Source organism: Malus sylvestris, chromosome 12 (genome assembly GCF_916048215.2).
Source record: "Malus sylvestris chromosome 12, drMalSylv7.2, whole genome shotgun sequence".
Classification (NCBI taxonomy): Eukaryota; Viridiplantae; Streptophyta; class Magnoliopsida; order Rosales; family Rosaceae; genus Malus; species Malus sylvestris.
In genome coordinates, this window is record NC_062271.1 from 21905682 (window position 1) to 21924329 (window position 18648).

Below are 18648 nucleotides of genomic sequence, written 5' to 3' on the forward strand. Positions count from 1 at the left end.
GATGTCGTCGATGAATATGAGCCAGATCCGATAAACAACTCAAGAACACGTATCTACTATGCTTATGATCGGACCGAAGATCTCGTGCAACAAAAGTCGTTGGAACGCGATGAACGTTACAATGAATTGATCGTTCAGCAGTACACTGATGTGCAAGAGTCATACTGGCACGTAACCCGCCAGAATGACTTGATTGAGCACCAGTGGGGATTGCATGAATTAAGTTTATGTAATTCTATGTAGTGTGTTTTGTTTTTAAGTTTATTTGGTGAATTTATGTAATCTTATTTGGTGAGTTTATGTAATCTTATTTCATGTGTTTAAATAAAGTACAAAAATAAATAAATAATTACATTAAAATTGCATACTAAATAAAATAAAAATAAATAAATTTTTAAAAATAAATAAGAAATAACATAAAAATTACATAAGAAATTAAATAAAGTTCAAAAGACAAAAAAAGAAAAAACATAAAAATTACATAAGAAATTAAATAAAATTCTAAAAAAATAAGAAATTACATAAAAATTATACAAAGTCTCTGGAGCTAGGATATGTGGTGCTAGGATCTTGGTTGCTATGATTTGTGTAGCTAGAACCCCCTTGACTTGTTTTCGCATCTCTTGCACGCCTTTTTCACACGACATCTCTTTTTTCCGATGTCCAAAAATATTTTGAATTCGAAGACAGTCCTACTAGAGACTTGCTCATAGTGTCACGATCTACTTGAGCCATCTTTTCTTATCTAAGCATTTCATTTTCTCGATGAACTGCTTGTCTAACTAGCTCATTCTCTCGATTAACTATTTCTCTTTGTCTCTCAGCCGCCACATCACGGGGCTCAGTAGCTGCTATTATTGCTGCCATAACAGCAACTTTTTTCTCATCTCTAACCTTTTCCTGTGCCATGTTCAGTTCACCTTGGCAAGCAAGTTCCTCCATATATTTAGTGTAGTCATTTTGGGAAGAACTACCTTTTTTCTTTGATGCCTTTTTACTTTGAAGCCTGAAGGACTGACGAGTCGATTGGGTCTCGGGCACTTGTTCAGGCGTCTCTTTCGTGTCTTGAAATGTGTCGGCTTCTTGTTCGGTCGTGTCTGGTTCTGGCGAACTATGTAGACCCATGTCGTGCATGACAACTTCTAAACCGGTTGCCACAATTTTGTATTTAGGGCAATCTTAGACAATTTCCCAACATTCCCATTTGTTGAATGATTTGTTCTGGTTCTTTGAATTGTAGAATGCTTGAGCTTGTAGTGTCTATACAAATGTGGGATAAGATAGTGCTAAAAAATGCGGGTGTAACACAAATAAATAAATTCAAATATTGATGCGGGTGGAATGCATATAAATTACATAAGAAATTAAATAAATTAAAATTTTGATGCGGGTGGAATGCATATAAAAATTACATAAGAAATAACATAAAAATTACATACGAAATTAAATAAATTAAAATATTGATGTGGGTGGAATGTGTATAAATAAATAAAAATATTGTCACCTGATCCGCTAAACTTGTCCCACTACGGAGGTTAACGGAAGCATGAGAGATGTCGTTTTTCCAACAAGTAAAGGATGCGTTGAGTTTTTTCCAACGACCTTGAAGACCTTGACTAGTTCTAGCGTCTTTTCCATGTACATCGCAAAATGCTTTTGTAATTTTACTCCACATTTCTTGCTTATCCATCTCATTACCCGTAATCGGGTCATGAGTAGTGTGAACCCAACGTTCACACAACGTAACATCTTCAATGAGCTTCCACGAAGACATTTTTTTCTCTTAAAGTGTAGAAAATATTGAAATGTAGATAGTATAGAAAATGTAGAAAATATTGAAATGTGGTGTAAGGTGGAAGATGAGGGTTAGGTATTTATAGAAAAAAAAATATCATTTTTAAAAATTTTATGTATTTTTTTTAATTTTCTGTATTTTCTAATAATTTTTCTGTATTTCTTAATAATTTTTAATAAATTTTAATATAGTTAATTAATCTGAACCGTTGGATTTGAAAAATATTCAAATCCAAGAGCCAAGGAGTTGCCACGTGGCCAACGGTCATATTTCTGACTGTTGGGCCTTTTTATTATTTTTATTTTTATTTTTTTGTGAAAAAAACGTGGACCGTTGATATATGATCGGACGATCCATTTTAAAAGTCAAATTTAAATTTTTTTTACCGTCGGATATCCAACGGTCTACAAAAACTAGCCGTTGGAAATCCAACGGCATTGAGGAGGGCCATGTAGCCCTAATCCGGGTGAACACAAGTGGGCTGACAAGCGGGCCCTGCCACCTACACACTTGTCGTCTCCTACTCGCGCCCAGTCGCGAGTGTGCTACAAGCGCCAGCCAAATAGGCCGACCTCTGGGTCTGTCCAAAATGGGCTGGTCTGTTGCTTGGCTTGGGCTGGGTTCTGGGCTAAATTGTGTGGGGGTGGACTTGCTCTCATTTCATCTCCAGTGCTGCTTGGTTGGAATTGCGGCGTCTATTGTGGAAATCAAATTGGGTTGATCGGGAAGAACCATCGCGGCGGTGGTACGAATCTGGAACGTTCTTTTGCTCTGTATCAAAATTTGGGCTCGTGGTTGGGCTTTTTTAAGTTAGCTTGGATGGCCCCTTTTTGTTTTGTTTATATTTGTTTGTGGGCCTTTGTTAGGTAAATTACAATTGCAATAAATTTTTGTTCCTTAATACGGAAAGGATTTATCCAAAAAAAAAAAAAAAACCAATCGGCTTTCGTTTTATTCCAATTTCTGATTCCCTCCCGCTCCCCCCCCCCCCAATATAAACAGAGGGCCAAGTGGCTGTTCACTGCTCCATTCCACATCACTCGATCTTCTGAGAAATCGAGAAATGGCGGACGATATTCGTTTCTTCCGGTTGAACACCGGATCTAAGATCCCTTCAGTAGGGTTAGGGACCTGGCAGTCGAGCCCTGGCCTCGTCGGAGACGCCGTGGCCGCCGCCATCAAGGTCTTCCTCTTTCACCGCTTTCAGTTTTGATCAATCTCGACCTTTGATTTGGTGAACTTATCATTTTTCCATCTCACTAACAAAATGTGACTTTTTCTAACAAATTACAGGCAGGATATCGCCATATCGATTGTGCTCAACGCTATGGCAATGAGACGGAGGTGATTTGAGTTGAATTTGGCTAAATTATTAGATTAATTTTTAATTTTTTTAGTTAATTTCCATTAATTATTTAATGTTTTTTTAATGTCTAAAATTGCTTCAACCAAAATGTAAACTTTCCCTAACCTAATTGATTGCATTCACCTTTGTAAGTTTGATTATACGCCGGTATCCTTATGACTTGCATTTTTAATTTTATTTATTTTTATTAATCAACAATTGTCATCTATGAGATTCGAACTCATAATCTGCTAAGTGGTCATTGGCTTACGTATTCAATTTTAGTTTGGATTATTATTGTGTTATTCTGGTGATTTGAATGTGACAAAGATGTAGTTTTTATTTCTTGTAGATTGGTTTGGTTCTGAAGAAGTTGTTTGAAGATGGCGTGGTGAAGCGCGAGGATTTGTTTATTACCTCCAAACTCTGGTTTGTTTCAATTTTTAATGCTAATTCCGTTGACAAAGAGATACAATGAGTTATAAATTGTATAATGTGGTGGTGCTGTGAGCCTTGTTCAGTTATGATTTGGCTTTATCTAATCCTTTAGCGTCTGCTTAATTTTGTAGTTTCTAAAAAACTAGATGGTCTGCAGGAGTACAGATCATGCACCAGAAGATGTATTAGTGGCAATGGACAGGACTTTGAGAGACTTGCAGCTTGATTATGTTGACTTGTATCTGGTAAGTGTTACCTGTTCAAAGCGTATTCTCTAGTTATTTCTGTTAAGCTCGGCACAAGTAAATGCCAAATTGAAGGTGTAATACTGCTTTACTTAGAACAGATGCTCCTTTAAAAGACTACAATTTCCATCTGTAACTATAGATCATTAGCATCATTGTGTTGAATTTGTTATACCTTTGTGGGCATAACTCAGCTGTAACTAATGACCTGCTGAAAATTTGAAGATGCATTGGCCAGTCCGGTTGAAGAAGGGGTCAGCAAGTTTTGATCCTGAAAACCTGGTTCAACCAGATATCCCTTGCACTTGGAGAGCAATGGAAACCCTCTATGATTCGGGTAAGGCTCGAGCTATTGGCGTAAGCAATTTCTCTACGAAGAAACTGTCAGATTTGCTGGATGTGGCACATATTCCTCCAGCTGCTGTCCAAGTGGAGTGTCATCCTTCGTGGCAGCAAGGCAAGCTACATTCTTTCTGTAAATCCAAGGGAGTTCATTTACAGGTGAGTATGCAAATATTGAATGACATTTTCAATGCCAAATTTCTTATTTCGTTGACATTTCTCGAGGGAGTTACCCATATAATTGGGCAAGAATTTAATTTACCTAGTCAGCAAGTTAGCTCGAAAGTTGAAGTAACTGCATACTTTTCTTTCAGGGATACTCACCACTGGGTTCTCCGGGCACATCATGGATCAAAGGTGACGTCCTTCAGAATCCAATCCTTCTCATGGTCGCAGAAAAACTAGGCAAAACTCCTGCACAAGTTGCTCTTAGGTGGGGACTGCAAATGGGGCACAGTGTTCTTCCCAAGAGTACTAATGAAACAAGGATCAAGGAGAACTTCAATGTCTTTGGCTGGTCTATCCCGGAGGACTTGTTCGCCAAGCTTTCTGAGATTCAGCAGGCTAGTAGTTACTGTAATCGGTTTTCTATTCGCCTTGCTATTGTTATCCTTTGCCAAGATCTTATTTCATCATCTAGGTCTAAAGCAAGAAACACATTCCACCTTAAAATATCCAACTTCTGTTCTTCCATTTGCATTATTCTTCAAGCTCGGTTTTGTTTTCGGCACTCCAGAAGTGTCCTGATTGTCTTTACACCTAATTCCTAAGTTTTGCTTTGATGTTCAACTATGCAGGCAAGATTGGTTAGAGGGACTCAATTTGTTCATGATACGTATGGGGCCTACAGGACGCTTGAGGAATTGTGGGACGGAGAAATTTAGAAGTCCGGATGAGTGCTTCAATGGAAGACAATGTTGAAGCAATTTTTCAGTTTCTTCAAAGTAAAGAGTTCGGATTTTTTCCGGCCTGTATGAATGTAGTGAAACGAGTTTCGCCAAATATACACAAACAGAACCGGTTGCAAAGGCTATTTTTAAAGAATAAGACTAGGGTGGGTGATACATTTGGGCTCTCTTACATTGAATTTTTCGGTATGCTCCTGTGTAATACATACACTGGGATTTTTGGTTGTTCAAATTTGGCTCCTATGAACTAATGTCTGACGACCAAAAATCTTGTTGCATAATAAAATCTTCGTTTGTACAGACATATTTTCGGTGGTGCTATTTACATATTTTCTTTTACTTTTCACACATTTTTTAATTTTCAGTCGTCTGATAGAATGAATTGAAAAAGATCAAAAAACAAAAATTAACAAAAAAGATGCGGCAAGTAAAAATAAGTACGTAGATAATAGTATAATACTACTCTATATTTTTCATACAAAAAAATTATATGTTAAACTAATCTAAACGGCATAAAAGTAATTTAAATTTAAGTGCTTAATGAGAAACACACCGCTCTAATTTAATGCGTTTAAGCCCACGTCTTCTCTTTTACAATTCCAATTCCAAAGCCATAGGCCCATAGTCCAATACTACATACGTATTGCATCTTCCTAAAACCCCAAGCGAAAAGACAAAACCCTGCTGAAATTGCAAAACCCTAAACCATCTGAATTTTCAGCCATAGCCGGACATCAAATGGCTCTCTTCTCGATGCTCCGCAGGCCGTCTTACTCCGCCCTAGCCCTCGCCGTCCGCTCCGTCCGCGCCGTCGGATCTGCACCCACCTTTCACCGCGCGATCTCCACCGTCCCTGCTTTCAGCGCACAGCTCCTCCGGAGAAGCTTTGTTCCAGTTCATCGATTCTCCACGGGCACGGCCACCGCCGTGGAGCCGATCGGTGAACAAAGTCTGGTCGAAGTCCTTGAGTCCGAGATCAAGTGTGCCCAAGACGTGAAACCCAAAAAAGCCGTAAGCGTATCAAATTTCTGTTTTTTACTTTAAAGCTCCATTCTTTTTTCTTTTGGTTAAAAACAACTTAAAAGAACATCTCTTGAAAACAGGCCTTCTTTTTTTTTCAAAATCCAAAAATTTGTTTGGTATTGAACTCAGAAACTGTTTTAGATCTTAAAATTAGGGAAGTCCCAGTCTTTGGTCATGGAAGTAAGTTAGGATCTCATTGGCAACTACCTTCCCCACCAGCAAACTAAATGGAGCTACGGCGGAGTCGAATCGACGCCGGCGGTGGACCCAAATCGACGCTGGCAGCGAAGATCACAGAGAGAGATGAGTGAGTAGAGGGTGAGAGTCGGGCTATGGAGTTTTTGGAGGTAGTTAGGTATTCTTTTTAAGTTATTCTTAAATTCAGTTTTTAAAAACAGGCCAACCAAACAAGAATTCGAGTTTGAAACTCAAAACTCAAAACTTGTTTTTGAGTTATAACTGTATTTGGATTGAATACCAAACGGGCTCTACATTTTTATAGTAATTGAATGTTGGGTAATTTTTTTTTTTATTTGTATGATTTTCACACATTAGGAGGTCCCAGAGAAATTTCCTTTTGAAATAGTGGACAATCCTGGAGACCAAACCATTCTGCTCAAAAGAGAATTTGAAGGCGAATCCATCCAAGTATGTGTCGATATTCCTAGTTTTTCCGCAGATGATGAGGACGAGTGGGAAGACCCCGGGATTCCGATGGTGGTGAGCATTTCCAAACCAAATGGACTGCAACTGGAGCTTGGTGTTTCTGTCTTTGAAACTGAGATTTCGATCGATAGCTTGTCCGTCAAGCAGCCTGAGCTTTCTTCCAAAGAGCTTGATTATGCTTATGATGGACCTGAATTTCCGTAAGCTTTGTCTCAGTGGATCATACCTTTTGTTTGCATTGCGTAGATTCTGATGATGGTTTCATTCTGTTCTGATGTGCTCTGTTTTTTTTTCCCTCAGCGACTTGGATGAGAAGTTGCAGAATGCTTTCTACAAGTATCTCGAGGTTCGAGGGATCAAGCACACCATGGCTGACTTCTTGTATGATTACATGAAGAACAAAAACAACAAAGAGTTCCTGATGTGGTTGAAGAACGTCAAGCGTGTTGTTCAGCAGTAAACGAAAAGAAATGGATCTGTTTCCTGGAGCTGTATCAGTTTGAGAACCTCTTATTGATACCGTTAGTTAAATATATTAGATTGAGAAGATTAGAACTAGGTCAAATATTGTTAACTAGTTAATCAGCGTGGATGGTATTTCGATACCTATTAAGAATTGTAACGTATTAACTGGATCGACTGCAGTTCCGTATTAACTGGATGGTATTTTGAAGTGCCTGTTTGGAAGTTGTTTAGAATGATTAGAAGTGCTTTTGGTTTTGATAACGTTGTACAAACACTTGAAAGTGCTTTCTGAAGGTGTTTCTCCATGCTGTTACTGCTCAGTTTTCGCATTACTTGGCAACAAAATTACCAAAGCTCTCAACTCTTGCCTTCCTCTACCTTGCCCTCATCCTACTCGTGACAGAAGACAACATAATGTACTCGTATAATACTAACGGTATTGTACAACATATGTTTGGCCAAGTTCAGTAGCGAATTGGCGCGTCCGCATTAGTATTCAAGGACATAGAAGAACCTAGTTAACTCTTTGTACTCGGTTTGTGCATCACCTAGGCTGCATTTTTCTTCTAATTTGAAGTCATTTTTCTTAGTTTTACGGTTAGGGAGTAATGATAGATCATAATTTTTTGCCATCAAAATCTGTCCAACACATAGCTCATGCATCATCTTCCAAGAAAAACTTTTGGACATAGAAAACACAGGTGAGTTGCCTCCGAAATCTTGCATCTCTGTCATTTTTCCCGACGTTCGATCCAAATAGGTAATTTCTTCTTCAGTTCATCACCCACCTGGTGTCTGAAATTCATATTCAAAGTTTCAATAATATAATTCAAAGTTTCAATTATATAATTGGACTATGTTACTGTAGGTTTAATCTTGGTTCTTATTGCATGTTCAGTGCGTAGATTATGGGGGAAAACAAATCGGAAACCTTGTATTTTGATCTGAATCCGGGAGCTAAGATTCCATCTGTTGGTCTGTCTTGGGACATGGAAGGCTGAACCAGGCTTGGTCAGTCAAGCTGTCATCGCGGCAGTCAAGGTTCATTCTCCATATAAGCTTGGAAGGCGAAAACAAATCGGAAACCTTGTATGTGTTCATTCTCTTTCTTTTAAGTCGTCGTATCTCTGACTGACGAAGAACTTGGAACAATCATAATTATGTTATTCGCAAAAACTTATAATCTTGGACGCCAAACAAGGCCTTGATGAAAACTTATAATGTTTTTTCCGTCTCTGACGTCTACAGGTGCAGCGACCGTTCCCCAGAAGATATCTCCAAGGCACTGAGCAAGACTTTAGAAGATCTGCAGCTTGATTATATTAATCTATATCTTGTATGCAACTAGTATTTTATATAAGTAACCTCAACATTTTGCTAGACTAACATTTTCTTCCTGAATTCGGAATTCCAATAACGAAGAATTTTAAATGGTTATGGTGAACATTCTTCTGCAGATACACTGCCATTTCGTACAAAGCCAGGCTCAGTACGTTTCACTCAGGTAGTCATGGCTTCATTGTGCCTTCTAGACACTTGGAATGCAATGGAGGGCCTGTCCGCGTATGGTCAGGCGCGAGGAGTTGGGGTGAGCAACTTCTCCTCTAAGAAGCTGCAGGACCTCCTTTCTTATGCAAAAGTTCCACCTGCAGTAAATCAAGTGGAGTGCCACCCTATATGGCAGCAACCGGCTCTTTATAATTTGTGAAAATCTGCTGGGATTCATCTATTGGTAAATTCTATATGCCAACTTGAGAAATTTTCTCTGCAGGACTTCCTCCCTCAGTTCTATTCAATATTCAATAGTTGACCTCATTTATTGATTGGATTGATAACTTGATGATTTAGGACATAGAATGGTTCTTTAAAGCTTGAGAGCCAAAAATGTGATACTTCAAACTGAAAATCGAACAGTCAAGTTTTCCGAGACTGGAAATCTAATGTCTAAGCTCTAATGATAATTCTACACTAAAACAAATGTCTAAAACAGGTCAAAGTTGAAGAAAGTTGAGCAGAAGTGAGATTTTCTCAAGGCGTCCTGCAGGGAGCTGCACCGATACCAACTTCAAATGTTCAGCATCCATCTGATACCAACTTCAAATGTTCAACATCCATTTTAATTTTCAGAAGACTGAGCAGCTTATTATTTGATCGAAAACTCTTCCTTCCTTTCAAAGGATCCAGTACTGAATGAAATCGCTGAGAAACTCAACAAATCAACAGCGCAAGTATGTCTTCATTGGGGCATTCAGAGTGCACACAGTGTCCTTCCAAAGAGTGTAAATGAAAGCAGGATCAAGGAAAATCTAAGCTTATTCGACTGGTCCATTCCACCGGAGCTCTTCTCGAAAATTTCAGGACACCACCAGGTTTGTATTACACATGCTTAAATACATCCCTCAACACATTTTATCACATAAAACTTTCTACTGACACTAACTTGCTTGTCTGTTATGCAGCAAAGGCTCCTACGGGGTGATTTCGTAGTCCACGAGAGCTTGAGTCCTTATAAAAGCGTTGAAGAACTGTGGGATGGTGAAATATGAGCTCTTTAATTCAATTTGATCCATACAAGTTTGTCGATTTTCTAGCTTTCTCTGCCACATTTTCAGATGGAAGAAACTGTTTTTTTTTTTTGTGTTTTTGACTTTCTTAAACCAGTATCAACCTTGTATTTGTAGTACTACGATCTGCTTTTATGATTCAAATCTTTTCTATACGATGGCAAGGCAAACCTTTTGAATCATCGAATGATAACTAGTATCGAAATCGGATGCGATTTCATGCACCTCAGTTAACGATTTCATGCACAGTGAATACAAAATTTGAGAAACTTGAATTCCAAGTATTTTACTTGAACTATCTCATTCAGTCATTGCTCCAATTTTAACTTGATATGACAGATTGAAAAAGATTAAAATGGCAGCAATATTTCTAGGTGAAGTGATGAGATATCAACATAAATTTGCTAAAAAATGTTTTTCTCTAGGGTTTAGCATTATAAAGAAGATCACGTCGGATCTGAACTTAGAGACAAATTGTATTTGGATTAACAATAGAAGTAGGCACATTTTTAAACCAGACAGAAGACTGGTTAAGAGTATGTCTTACTGAAGCAAACCTATCTGATATTATATTTGACTCACAATAGATGACTCAAAGATACATGAGAAATTTACTGACAGCTAAAACAGGTGTAAGATTTTTATTTTATTTTTTCTCTTTTTTATTTATTTTCAGTTTTTATTAACTAAATTTGTAAAACGTGAATAATGGCATGACATTGCATGAAGGGGAAAATAGACAAGGGGAGGCAGAGGATGCAGTTCCTCCTCATTGTTTTCATAACAACATTGTCCCAAGCTCTCTCCTTTGTCTGTTGGATTCGGAAAGACTCCGTCACCGTGCAACAGATCGTTTCCGGCCTCAAGGGCCTCGGAATTTAAAATTTTTTCAACGGAATTGTGCCTTTTAAATTATCGTTTCCGTCACCGTGCTGCAGTTCTTACCTTAATTTCTTATCTAAACATATCTTGAAGTTATGAGTTATTCTATATCTTCCATTTCCTTGTCATCAAACCAGCCCTTATTCCAAATAGGATTGTCGTCAGATGTCATATGAATCCTTTTCCATGAAAAAAAAAACCAAATAAAATCAGATAAAGATGAAAGAGAGAGATAGCAATCATCTTATCTCTTAGTCTGATTTTTTTTTTTTTGACAAACAATATCGTTAGTAAGTTAAATAGTTAGTTTTTGGACCAACTCCAGAGGAAAACCTAAATTTTTACCCCAAAAAATTTGGGTTTTAATTCAAAAACAGTTTTCCTCCTACAATGGTTTTGACTTAAAATTTTAGACTAAGATTATTTAAAGAATAAATTTAAGCTTTTTTTTTTTGGTAACTTTTTTAAAAATAAAATTTATGTAAATTACTCCTAAAAAAATTATGGAAATTATCTTAATTTATTTTTAGGAATATTTTAAAATAAAAAAATTCAGATTCAGATAAATAATAAAAAATCACTAAACCTAAAAGTATTTTTATTTAAATAATTTTTGAAAATTCTTTTAGCTGTTGGATTTAATTTTGAGTCATTAGATCTTTTTTATTCACCGTTAAATTTGTCATATTCAATCTTAGTCATTGATGTAAAACATTTATAAAATTGAAATTAAAATAAAAGTTTGAATCTTGACCGTTGGATCAACCAACAGTCCAATCACTAGCACCATCGGATCAATAAAGAGCTATTGCAGGAAGATTGGGTGGAGTGCATTTTTGCTCACCACCATTTAGTGTGATGTATGCTCACCACCCTATTTATCACCATTAGATGAGTTTGAATTTTGAGATTTGTGCTTATCCACTTTTTTAACGGTAATTAATAGGATGGTGAGCATACACCACACTAAATGGTGATGAGCAAAAATGTTTCCAAATTGGGTGGCCGACAAAGCTGTCAGCGAGGGGGCCCACCCGTTGCATCTTTGCCGTGTGTAAAGGCATGCATAAGGAAATTTCTTGCGCATCCACTCGCATAAGGTGAACCACAACTTAGTCCTAACCTGACTTTGGGCAGAATCTACTCCAAGAATAGGTTTTAAACCAAATACTTTTTTAGGCCGAACTAATGGAGAACGATTGGGGGTTGGGAGGGGTCTAAAACATTAATTTTAGGTTTTAACCCAATAGTTAGAGATGATTTTAAGTTTTGCGCTACTACAGTAAAGCGTCATCTACTTTATTTTGAAATTAGAGAGGTTTTTAAGTTAGTGCACTCAGCACTTGGAAAGTTCAAAGTTTCTCACTGCACGTATTGATCAAAGAACGAAAATAATAAGAACTCAAGGATTAACATAAGACTCTAATTTATTCATGATTAAGAGGATGATTACATGAAGCCCCCCTTAACTAATCCAGGTAATAAAAAATCTGGCAAGGGGATAACGGTCAATTTTATACGACAATACAAATACGTAAGAACATTTCTGCGGAGCAATCGAACTCCAACGCTGTCATTTGATAAGATATATGTAAAAACTAAGGCTAACAGATGACCAGCGTAAAAACTAAGGCTAACAGATGACCATAGGTGTTAAATCTGTAAGTTGTCTGCTACAAATGCTTTTAATTGAGATGTTTAGAAACTAAGCAGGTCCTTGTGGGTGTACTCGACTCCTCTATCCGCGTCTACAATCTGCCCGTTCCCTCTCAGAATCCTGCATTTTGTTACGCAAACGAAGGATGATCGCGCAACAAGAAACAATCAGTATGCTCAAAATTCCAAGGAAATAGAAAGAGAACTTAGAAATAAAGGTAATGCAGGATTGATATACCATCTTGTTGTTAACAATCCTTCAACTCCTACAGGACCTCGAGCATGAATCCTGCTCGTACTTATCCCGACCTGTTCATCCACCAGATCAGTGACAAATGAGTGGAAGAAGAAAATGTAACTCAAAGACGGAACTATTTTGAGAGCACTTACTTCTGCACCGAGTCCAAAGCGCGCTCCATCACAAAACCTTGTACTCACGTTATGAAAGACTGCAGCGCTGTTGATGCAAACAGTACAGCCATCAAGATGTGTGACATTCGGAAATTTTTGTGTAAAACTATTAACATATGTGGCCACATTACTAGAAAATATCGTTCATAATTTTCACAAAGAAAATATCGTTCATAGTTTGTCATGTTCTGTAAGACGCTTTGAACGCATGAAACATGCCTACCTGTCGACTTGAGTTAGGAAAACTTCAGCAACTTGACCATCTTCAGTGACGATGCAATCAGTATGAGCACTGCAAAACAGGGGATGTGGAGAGGAGAGGCAATAAAGTTAGAGAAATCGCCGGAAAATAACTAGTACAGCAATGAAATGTGGAAAAAGAAGATATGAAATATGTGAATGTATACCTTCCATGTTCATGAATGTGGTCAATTGCAGCGTTCACATCATCAACGATTTCAACTGAGCAAGCCAATGAACTGTACTCGTAATGGAATGAGTCTGTCTCAGGAAGGTGTAACGCAGTTGCTGCCCTAGGTCCACCATATAAGCTAACACCTGCAACCGACTTGATTTCGTTAACTGATAGTCGTTACCAGTGTGTGGAAATGAAAAATGTAAATAGATTGTATCCATGGGAACAGAACCATAGTTCCGAAGTCCTAGGATAGGAACAAACAAAAGTTTAGTCGCGGCTTTATGAATAAGTTTATCACATTGTTAGGTATCAAAATATTTTTCTCGATTTCAATTAGAAAAGAGGTTACTATACAGATATATTTTATAAACTTTCCAGCAGTTTGTTGATAGAAAAGCACACAGTATCGCACCTGAATCTTTGAGTTCTGAAATTATCTGCTTAAACCCGCCATCGCTCAACAGATCCTTGTGTACAAGAAGTGTTTCCTGAGAAAGAGTGCAACATGTTAAGGCATGCACTACGGCAAATTCCAAAGTCAGATACAGCTAAATAAATGGACGTGCATAAACGATCAGTCATGGATAGCAAAAAGTGAAATTACCATCGCATTGCAGGCAGCAGGGTAGTCTACTTTTGCATCCAGAACAATTCGCTTCGCCATATCCAGATTAGCGGACTTGTCAACATAAACGTGACAAATCCCATCTGTGCATCAAAATCAGCAGTTTAATAGTAATTCTAGTTTGCAGCAGTACGGTATTACATTGCCAGTACTATTTCTCTTACCGGCATGACCAAGAACAGGTATCTTAGTTGACTCCTTAATTTTAGAAACAAGCTTATTGCTGCCTCTAGGGATGACAAGATCAATCACATCATGGAGCTGCAGCAAAACAATTTTTTTAGAATTCATCGTTCTGAAAAACCATAAACAGTTTTAAGTTTCTATACACACTTTGAGTAGGTCAGGAATCTCGTCTCTTGTATTCACAAGTCCGATAAGTTTGCCACCAACAGGTTCTGGGATTGCTGAGGTGATGACCTGCAAAGGAAGGAAGTAATCAAGCCAAAGCAAATTAGAAACGTGTCAATGCAGAGAAAACCATGCTCCTGAATTTTTACTTTGTAAATAATAGCAAAAAGCCAGAATCTAGAGTCTCAAACCTTGTGCAAGATTGCATTTGATCGCTTGGCTTCTTTCCCACCTTTAAGCAGAAGACCATTCCGACTTTGAATTGCTAACGCAGCTATCTGTTGAACCATTTGGAAGATAAAAGTGTTGGTAAACTGATCAAGAAACTACCATGTGAACAAAATCAAGAAAACGTCAATAACCAAAACAAGACTAAAACTGCAAATTTCTGCATGCTTAGATGCTTAAGGAGTCAGGAGTATAAATGGAGTGGATATTTTGTATACCTGAACAAGGGCATCCGGTCGAGACTCAAACACAACTAAGAGAACACCCAAAGGACATGACAGTTTCTCCAAGACAAGCCCTTCTGCAAGCTGCATGTAAGAGCAGTTGTAAAATTGTCAAAAGTGAGTTCCAGTGCAGAGGGAAAACAGTTTATCAAAGGGGCTAAGATTAACAATTAGCTCTGTGTAAATTAAATCAGTAAAACTCTAAACCTGTACCATATGTGTTCATTAATACTGAATCAGAAGAACAAGAAAAGTGTCCTGACCTCGGTCTTCTTTAGAACACGGCCAATGGGCTCTTCCATGTCAGCCAGTTTACGTATAGACTTTGCAAGAGCAGAAATCTGTAGAGACATATTAAATACAAAATAAGAAGATTTCATCCAACCAGAGTGATGCAGGTTTTAATTTCCACTACACAAGTACTAAACTGCATACCTTCCCAGGCTTTAGGGCTAAACGCGATATTAGGGCCTTCTCATATCCAACCTCCTGAGCAGTAGCAACATCAGCTTCATTCGCAGCTATAATTTCACCTTCATTTGCCTCCAAGGCATCAGCTACGTCGAGCAAAATTTTCCTCCTCTCTTGAGATCCTAGAGCCTGCAAGGAAAATAATTCAAATCAGATGTGAATCTCCCAACTTAACCACTTACTCTATATCCAACTTCTTGAGGAATACTTCAATCTCTATATTAGGAACCTCAAGCTTCATTGAAAAGGAAAAAAAAAAAACAATTTTATGAAGACAATTACTCGGAACTGTCTAGATGCTTCCTGCGCTGCAACGGCCATGTCACGCGCACCTTCTTCCTTAACTACAGTCCACAAATGTGCATCTTGATGAAATACAGTGCCTATTCGGTCTCCACGAAGCACTTTCTTTATGTTGTCTGTGTCATAGCCACTATAAATAAAATACAAAACTAGTTTAGCACCAACAAACTATTGCAGTACGCCGGAAAATTCCAATGAATACGCCACATAATGTTTCGATTCCCACAGGCAAAAAAAATACAAACTGGTTATTGTATATCAAAACAAGCAGATGATAGAATTTACCTAGTGATAACAACAGGGACTCCACCATAAGCTGCACACACAGCAGCATTGACTTTAGCAGTCATACCACCTCTGCCCACCCTTGACTTGTCGCCAAATGTTATTTCTCCCTGATGTTTCTCTTTCACGTAAGTATGGATTAACTTTGATTTTGGGTCCGTAGGAGGACCGCTATAGAGGCCCTCTACATCGCTTAACAAAACTAGAAGGTCAGCTTTTAGTTCCAGAGCCAATAGACCGGCCAAACTGTCATTGTCCCAAAATATGCCAGAAGAATCCTGCAAACATAACTTCCATTCAGAAGCAACAGATGTATATTTTGACAGAAGGAAAAGCAAGCGCCCGTCTGGTAACATTTGCATTTCTAATTTTCATTTGTTTTGTTAAAGATAAAGAGATGGAAGGAAAATGCACATCGTAAAGTCGGGAGGGAGATGAGAGATTGAAGAGGTGAGGAAGAAATGAACGGAAATGTATGAAACCTTAAAAAATAAAACTGCTCGAAATTATTCGTAGTATCTAGTTTGTAGTTTTTATTTTATGAATCATTCTCACTTAATCTCACAATTTCCCTTCTCCGTTTTTAATTAAAAACAAAAACCGAAAATCAGAAACAAAAATCTTACCAAACGGGCCTAAGCGGTTCATGAGATTTGTTTTCAAGGGAAAAAGAGTGGGAGAGGGACAAAAGCATGAATGTTGCACAACACACAACCAAGAACATAGGCAGTATAAACCCATACGGCAATCAAAAGCCCTATGAAAACAAATTCAAACAAAAAGTATAGGAACAAGGGGATTTGCATACCTCGTATGGAGCTTTCCTAGTACTAACAGCATCATTTTCATTGAAGATTGGAATGACCCTCAGTTTTAAAAGCGACTTCACAGTTTCAGAAAGTTGCTTTCTGAAAGCTTCATCCCTAAAAACGCTATCCGTCACAAGAAGTTGCGAAGAAGTCACATCAAGCTGCAATTTAAAGAAAGCCAAAATTGTTAAAAGTGACGAGGGGCAAGTCTGAAACTACATATTAAAAAATTGTAATCCTAAATGAAACTGCAAGAAGATAATAGTCTTGCCTGGCTGAACATGGTATCATAAAGAGCCATGAGACTACTCTGTCCAACAGCTGCACAAGCCTTCCCATCAAAATCATTTTGTGGATTTTGGAGATCAGCAAAGCTGCAAAACAAGGCATTAACTTGTTTCAGGCACTTTTGTTTGGCGAATTCAATGCCAAAAATTCGACACACAACTGAGAAATTTACACGTCCTTGCATATAAACCTGCTATTTGCCAATCTCCGGTATCTTAGCCTCTGCCGGCCAAGACCAACAGCTCCTGAAGTCACCAAAATAACTTCATACCCCTGGGAATTTATATCTTTAAGCTGCAAATATCCCGTTCAAGTATGTCATCACTCATCAATCTCAGATACCATTTTTTTTAGTCAGTCTAAAATATGAAACAGTGCATATAAATCAACAAAATTGGAGATCTTCCTCCTAGTTCTGGAACCAGTTGCATACCTGCTCACAGAGAGCACCTAGTCTGCCCAATGCTAATCTTCCATCACCGCGAGTGACCACAGCTGTTCCGACCTTCAAATCCGAACAAACAAGTGAGCAAATTGGCATTAAAAATCATAAAAGCATCATCGACAATTTCCAAAAATCAAGATTCAGATCAACCGAAAGCGAAAATCCTATACAACCCAAGTTCTCTTTTTATTTTTCTCTAAACTTTTCCTCTTCAACTTACATGTCATTGAACATATTGGGATTTAACATGTTAGTCATATTAATTGATATAGTAGTCATATTAACTAATATATTTATAAAAACAAAAAACCAAAAAAAAAAAAAAAAAAAAAAAAAAAAAACAGAAAAGCCGTCTGCAAATTGGCTCAAACAAAAACCTCATATGATCATCACCAAAACAAACAAAAAAGGCCCAAATATGTAACAGAGCGTGATATATATATTTGTTTTCGCAACTCAGAATCATTATGTATATGTGTGTGTATATATATATATAGACACACACACATACATAATGATGAAACGGGAGGGTACCTTAACAACGATACGCTTGACATTCTTGATAAAAGCTCTCGTAGGATCCACAGAGTCCATGTTTGCTTGCTCGACGGAGTTTTACTCGACTGGGATCTCACCAGTATGCACAGAAAACAAAACCCAGGTTTTCCTTTCCTTTATATTCTTCTGGTTTTTCTTGGCCTTTTGGTGTTGGCCAATGGAAAGCTAACAGCAGCTTATCAAAGAAGCAGAGAGGGAGAGGGAGATAGGAGAGAGAAAAACCGAGAAGCCCAGAGACCAAGGAGAGAATAAAAACAAACCTGAAACAAAACAACTACTGACCCCTTTTAAATTAGTTTAAAAATAACACAAACTCTGTGAAAAATCGACAGCGTCGAAAAAAAACAAAATTAAAATAAAATAAAGTTCTTGAGAGAGTATCAAAAGGGAACAAAAATTGTAAAATATCGGCTGGGGAGTGAAGTCTCGGCCAAAAAACGAGGACGAGACGCCACGTCCAGTGGTTGCCTGGGTACGAACCTCTTTTGCGCTCTGTGTGAAAAGAGTCACGTGAAGAAGAGGAAAGGCAAAGTAAAAGACCAAAAGAGCGTCGGGACGTTGTTTACGTGATCGAAAGCAAAAGAAAGATCGCACGTCAACTCTGTTTGGTTTATATGATTGAGACATTTTGTTTAAACTTGAAACAAAGACATTAACAATTCGCCACATATTTTTTGAGAGCGAAAACAAATGCAATCATGTCACAAATGGTCAAGTCTTAATTTAGATATATCTAAATTAAAACATAATAACATACTTGAGTTATATATTACGACAAAGTGATATCTATGCAACATTGTAACAATTATGGCCAATAGTTTTTCTAAACTATATGATTTATGCGTGAATTGATAAATTTACGTGACGATGCTACAACCACATCGAAAAATTTATGCTCGACTT

General features: G+C 37.7%; 4 protein-coding genes across 5 annotated transcripts; 3 read left to right on the forward strand and 1 right to left on the reverse strand.

Moving 5' to 3' along the window:
- Window positions 1-2433: 2433 nt before the first annotated feature.
- LOC126594190 (NADPH-dependent aldo-keto reductase, chloroplastic-like) lies at window positions 2434-5377 on the forward strand. Its single transcript, XM_050260410.1, has 7 exons — window positions 2434-2978; window positions 3089-3139; window positions 3493-3569; window positions 3736-3823; window positions 4049-4324; window positions 4480-4728; window positions 4963-5377. The coding sequence occupies exons 1-7, from the start codon at window positions 2859-2861 to the stop codon at window positions 5047-5049; spliced, it is 948 nt and encodes a 315-aa protein (XP_050116367.1). The 5' UTR covers window positions 2434-2858; the 3' UTR covers window positions 5050-5377.
- Window positions 5378-5678: 301 nt separating this feature from the next.
- LOC126594193 (uncharacterized protein At2g39795, mitochondrial-like) lies at window positions 5679-7488 on the forward strand. Its single transcript, XM_050260413.1, has 3 exons — window positions 5679-6084; window positions 6652-6962; window positions 7063-7488. The coding sequence occupies exons 1-3, from the start codon at window positions 5812-5814 to the stop codon at window positions 7220-7222; spliced, it is 744 nt and encodes a 247-aa protein (XP_050116370.1). The 5' UTR covers window positions 5679-5811; the 3' UTR covers window positions 7223-7488.
- Window positions 7489-7631: 143 nt separating this feature from the next.
- Window positions 7632-9773, forward strand: LOC126592248 (NADPH-dependent aldo-keto reductase, chloroplastic-like). Its single transcript, XM_050257970.1, has 7 exons — window positions 7632-7987; window positions 8126-8316; window positions 8476-8563; window positions 8685-8931; window positions 8999-9012; window positions 9367-9596; window positions 9687-9773. Exons 4-7 carry the CDS (start codon window positions 8738-8740, stop codon window positions 9771-9773), a joined length of 525 nt encoding a protein of 174 aa, XP_050113927.1. The 5' UTR covers window positions 7632-7987; window positions 8126-8316; window positions 8476-8563; window positions 8685-8737.
- Window positions 9774-12077: 2304 nt separating this feature from the next.
- LOC126594184 (delta-1-pyrroline-5-carboxylate synthase-like) lies at window positions 12078-18248 on the reverse strand. 2 transcript variants are annotated; one of them, XM_050260402.1, is made up of 20 exons: window positions 17722-18248; window positions 17176-17247; window positions 16933-17036; window positions 16726-16828; window positions 16454-16615; window positions 15646-15935; window positions 15340-15490; window positions 15022-15186; window positions 14850-14927; window positions 14581-14670; window positions 14326-14412; window positions 14117-14203; window positions 13948-14044; window positions 13763-13866; window positions 13571-13646; window positions 13148-13298; window positions 12964-13032; window positions 12720-12786; window positions 12568-12638; window positions 12078-12450 (listed from the first exon to the last, which is right to left on the reverse strand). In XM_050260402.1, exons 1-20 carry the CDS (start codon window positions 17779-17781, stop codon window positions 12372-12374), a joined length of 2163 nt encoding a protein of 720 aa, XP_050116359.1. In that variant the 5' UTR covers window positions 17782-18248; the 3' UTR covers window positions 12078-12371. The 2 variants fall into 2 exon arrangements, with proteins under 2 accessions (XP_050116359.1, XP_050116360.1); XM_050260403.1 differs by having other exon boundaries at window positions 15646-15923; window positions 17722-18247.
- Window positions 18249-18648: the final 400 nt, after the last annotated feature.

Excerpts from the sequence above, each read along its gene's own strand:
- LOC126592248 (XM_050257970.1), top strand. The coding sequence starts at position 8,738 with ATGGCTTCATTGTGCCTTCTAGACACTTGGAATGCAATGGAGGGCCTG. Across the intron at positions 9,597-9,686 it reads AAATTTCAGGACACCACCAG|CAAAGGCTCCTACGGGGTGA; the intron begins GTTTGTATTACA and ends TCTGTTATGCAG.
- LOC126594190 (XM_050260410.1), top strand. The coding sequence starts at position 2,859 with ATGGCGGACGATATTCGTTTCTTCCGGTTGAACACCGGATCTAAGATC. Across the intron at positions 3,140-3,492 it reads GCTATGGCAATGAGACGGAG|ATTGGTTTGGTTCTGAAGAA; the intron begins GTGATTTGAGTT and ends TATTTCTTGTAG. Across the intron at positions 4,729-4,962 it reads AGCTTTCTGAGATTCAGCAG|GCAAGATTGGTTAGAGGGAC; the intron begins GCTAGTAGTTAC and ends TCAACTATGCAG.
- LOC126594193 (XM_050260413.1), top strand. The coding sequence starts at position 5,812 with ATGGCTCTCTTCTCGATGCTCCGCAGGCCGTCTTACTCCGCCCTAGCC. Across the intron at positions 6,085-6,651 it reads ACGTGAAACCCAAAAAAGCC|GAGGTCCCAGAGAAATTTCC; the intron begins GTAAGCGTATCA and ends TTCACACATTAG. Across the intron at positions 6,963-7,062 it reads TATGATGGACCTGAATTTCC|CGACTTGGATGAGAAGTTGC; the intron begins GTAAGCTTTGTC and ends TTTTTCCCTCAG.
- LOC126594184 (XM_050260402.1), bottom strand. The coding sequence starts at position 17,781 with ATGGACTCTGTGGATCCTACGAGAGCTTTTATCAAGAATGTCAAGCGT. Across the intron at positions 13,299-13,570 it reads TTCAGAACTCAAAGATTCAG|GTGTTAGCTTATATGGTGGA; the intron begins GTGCGATACTGT and ends AGTCGGTTGCAG. Across the intron at positions 12,639-12,719 it reads GCTTTGGACTCGGTGCAGAA|GTCGGGATAAGTACGAGCAG; the intron begins GTAAGTGCTCTC and ends GTGGATGAACAG.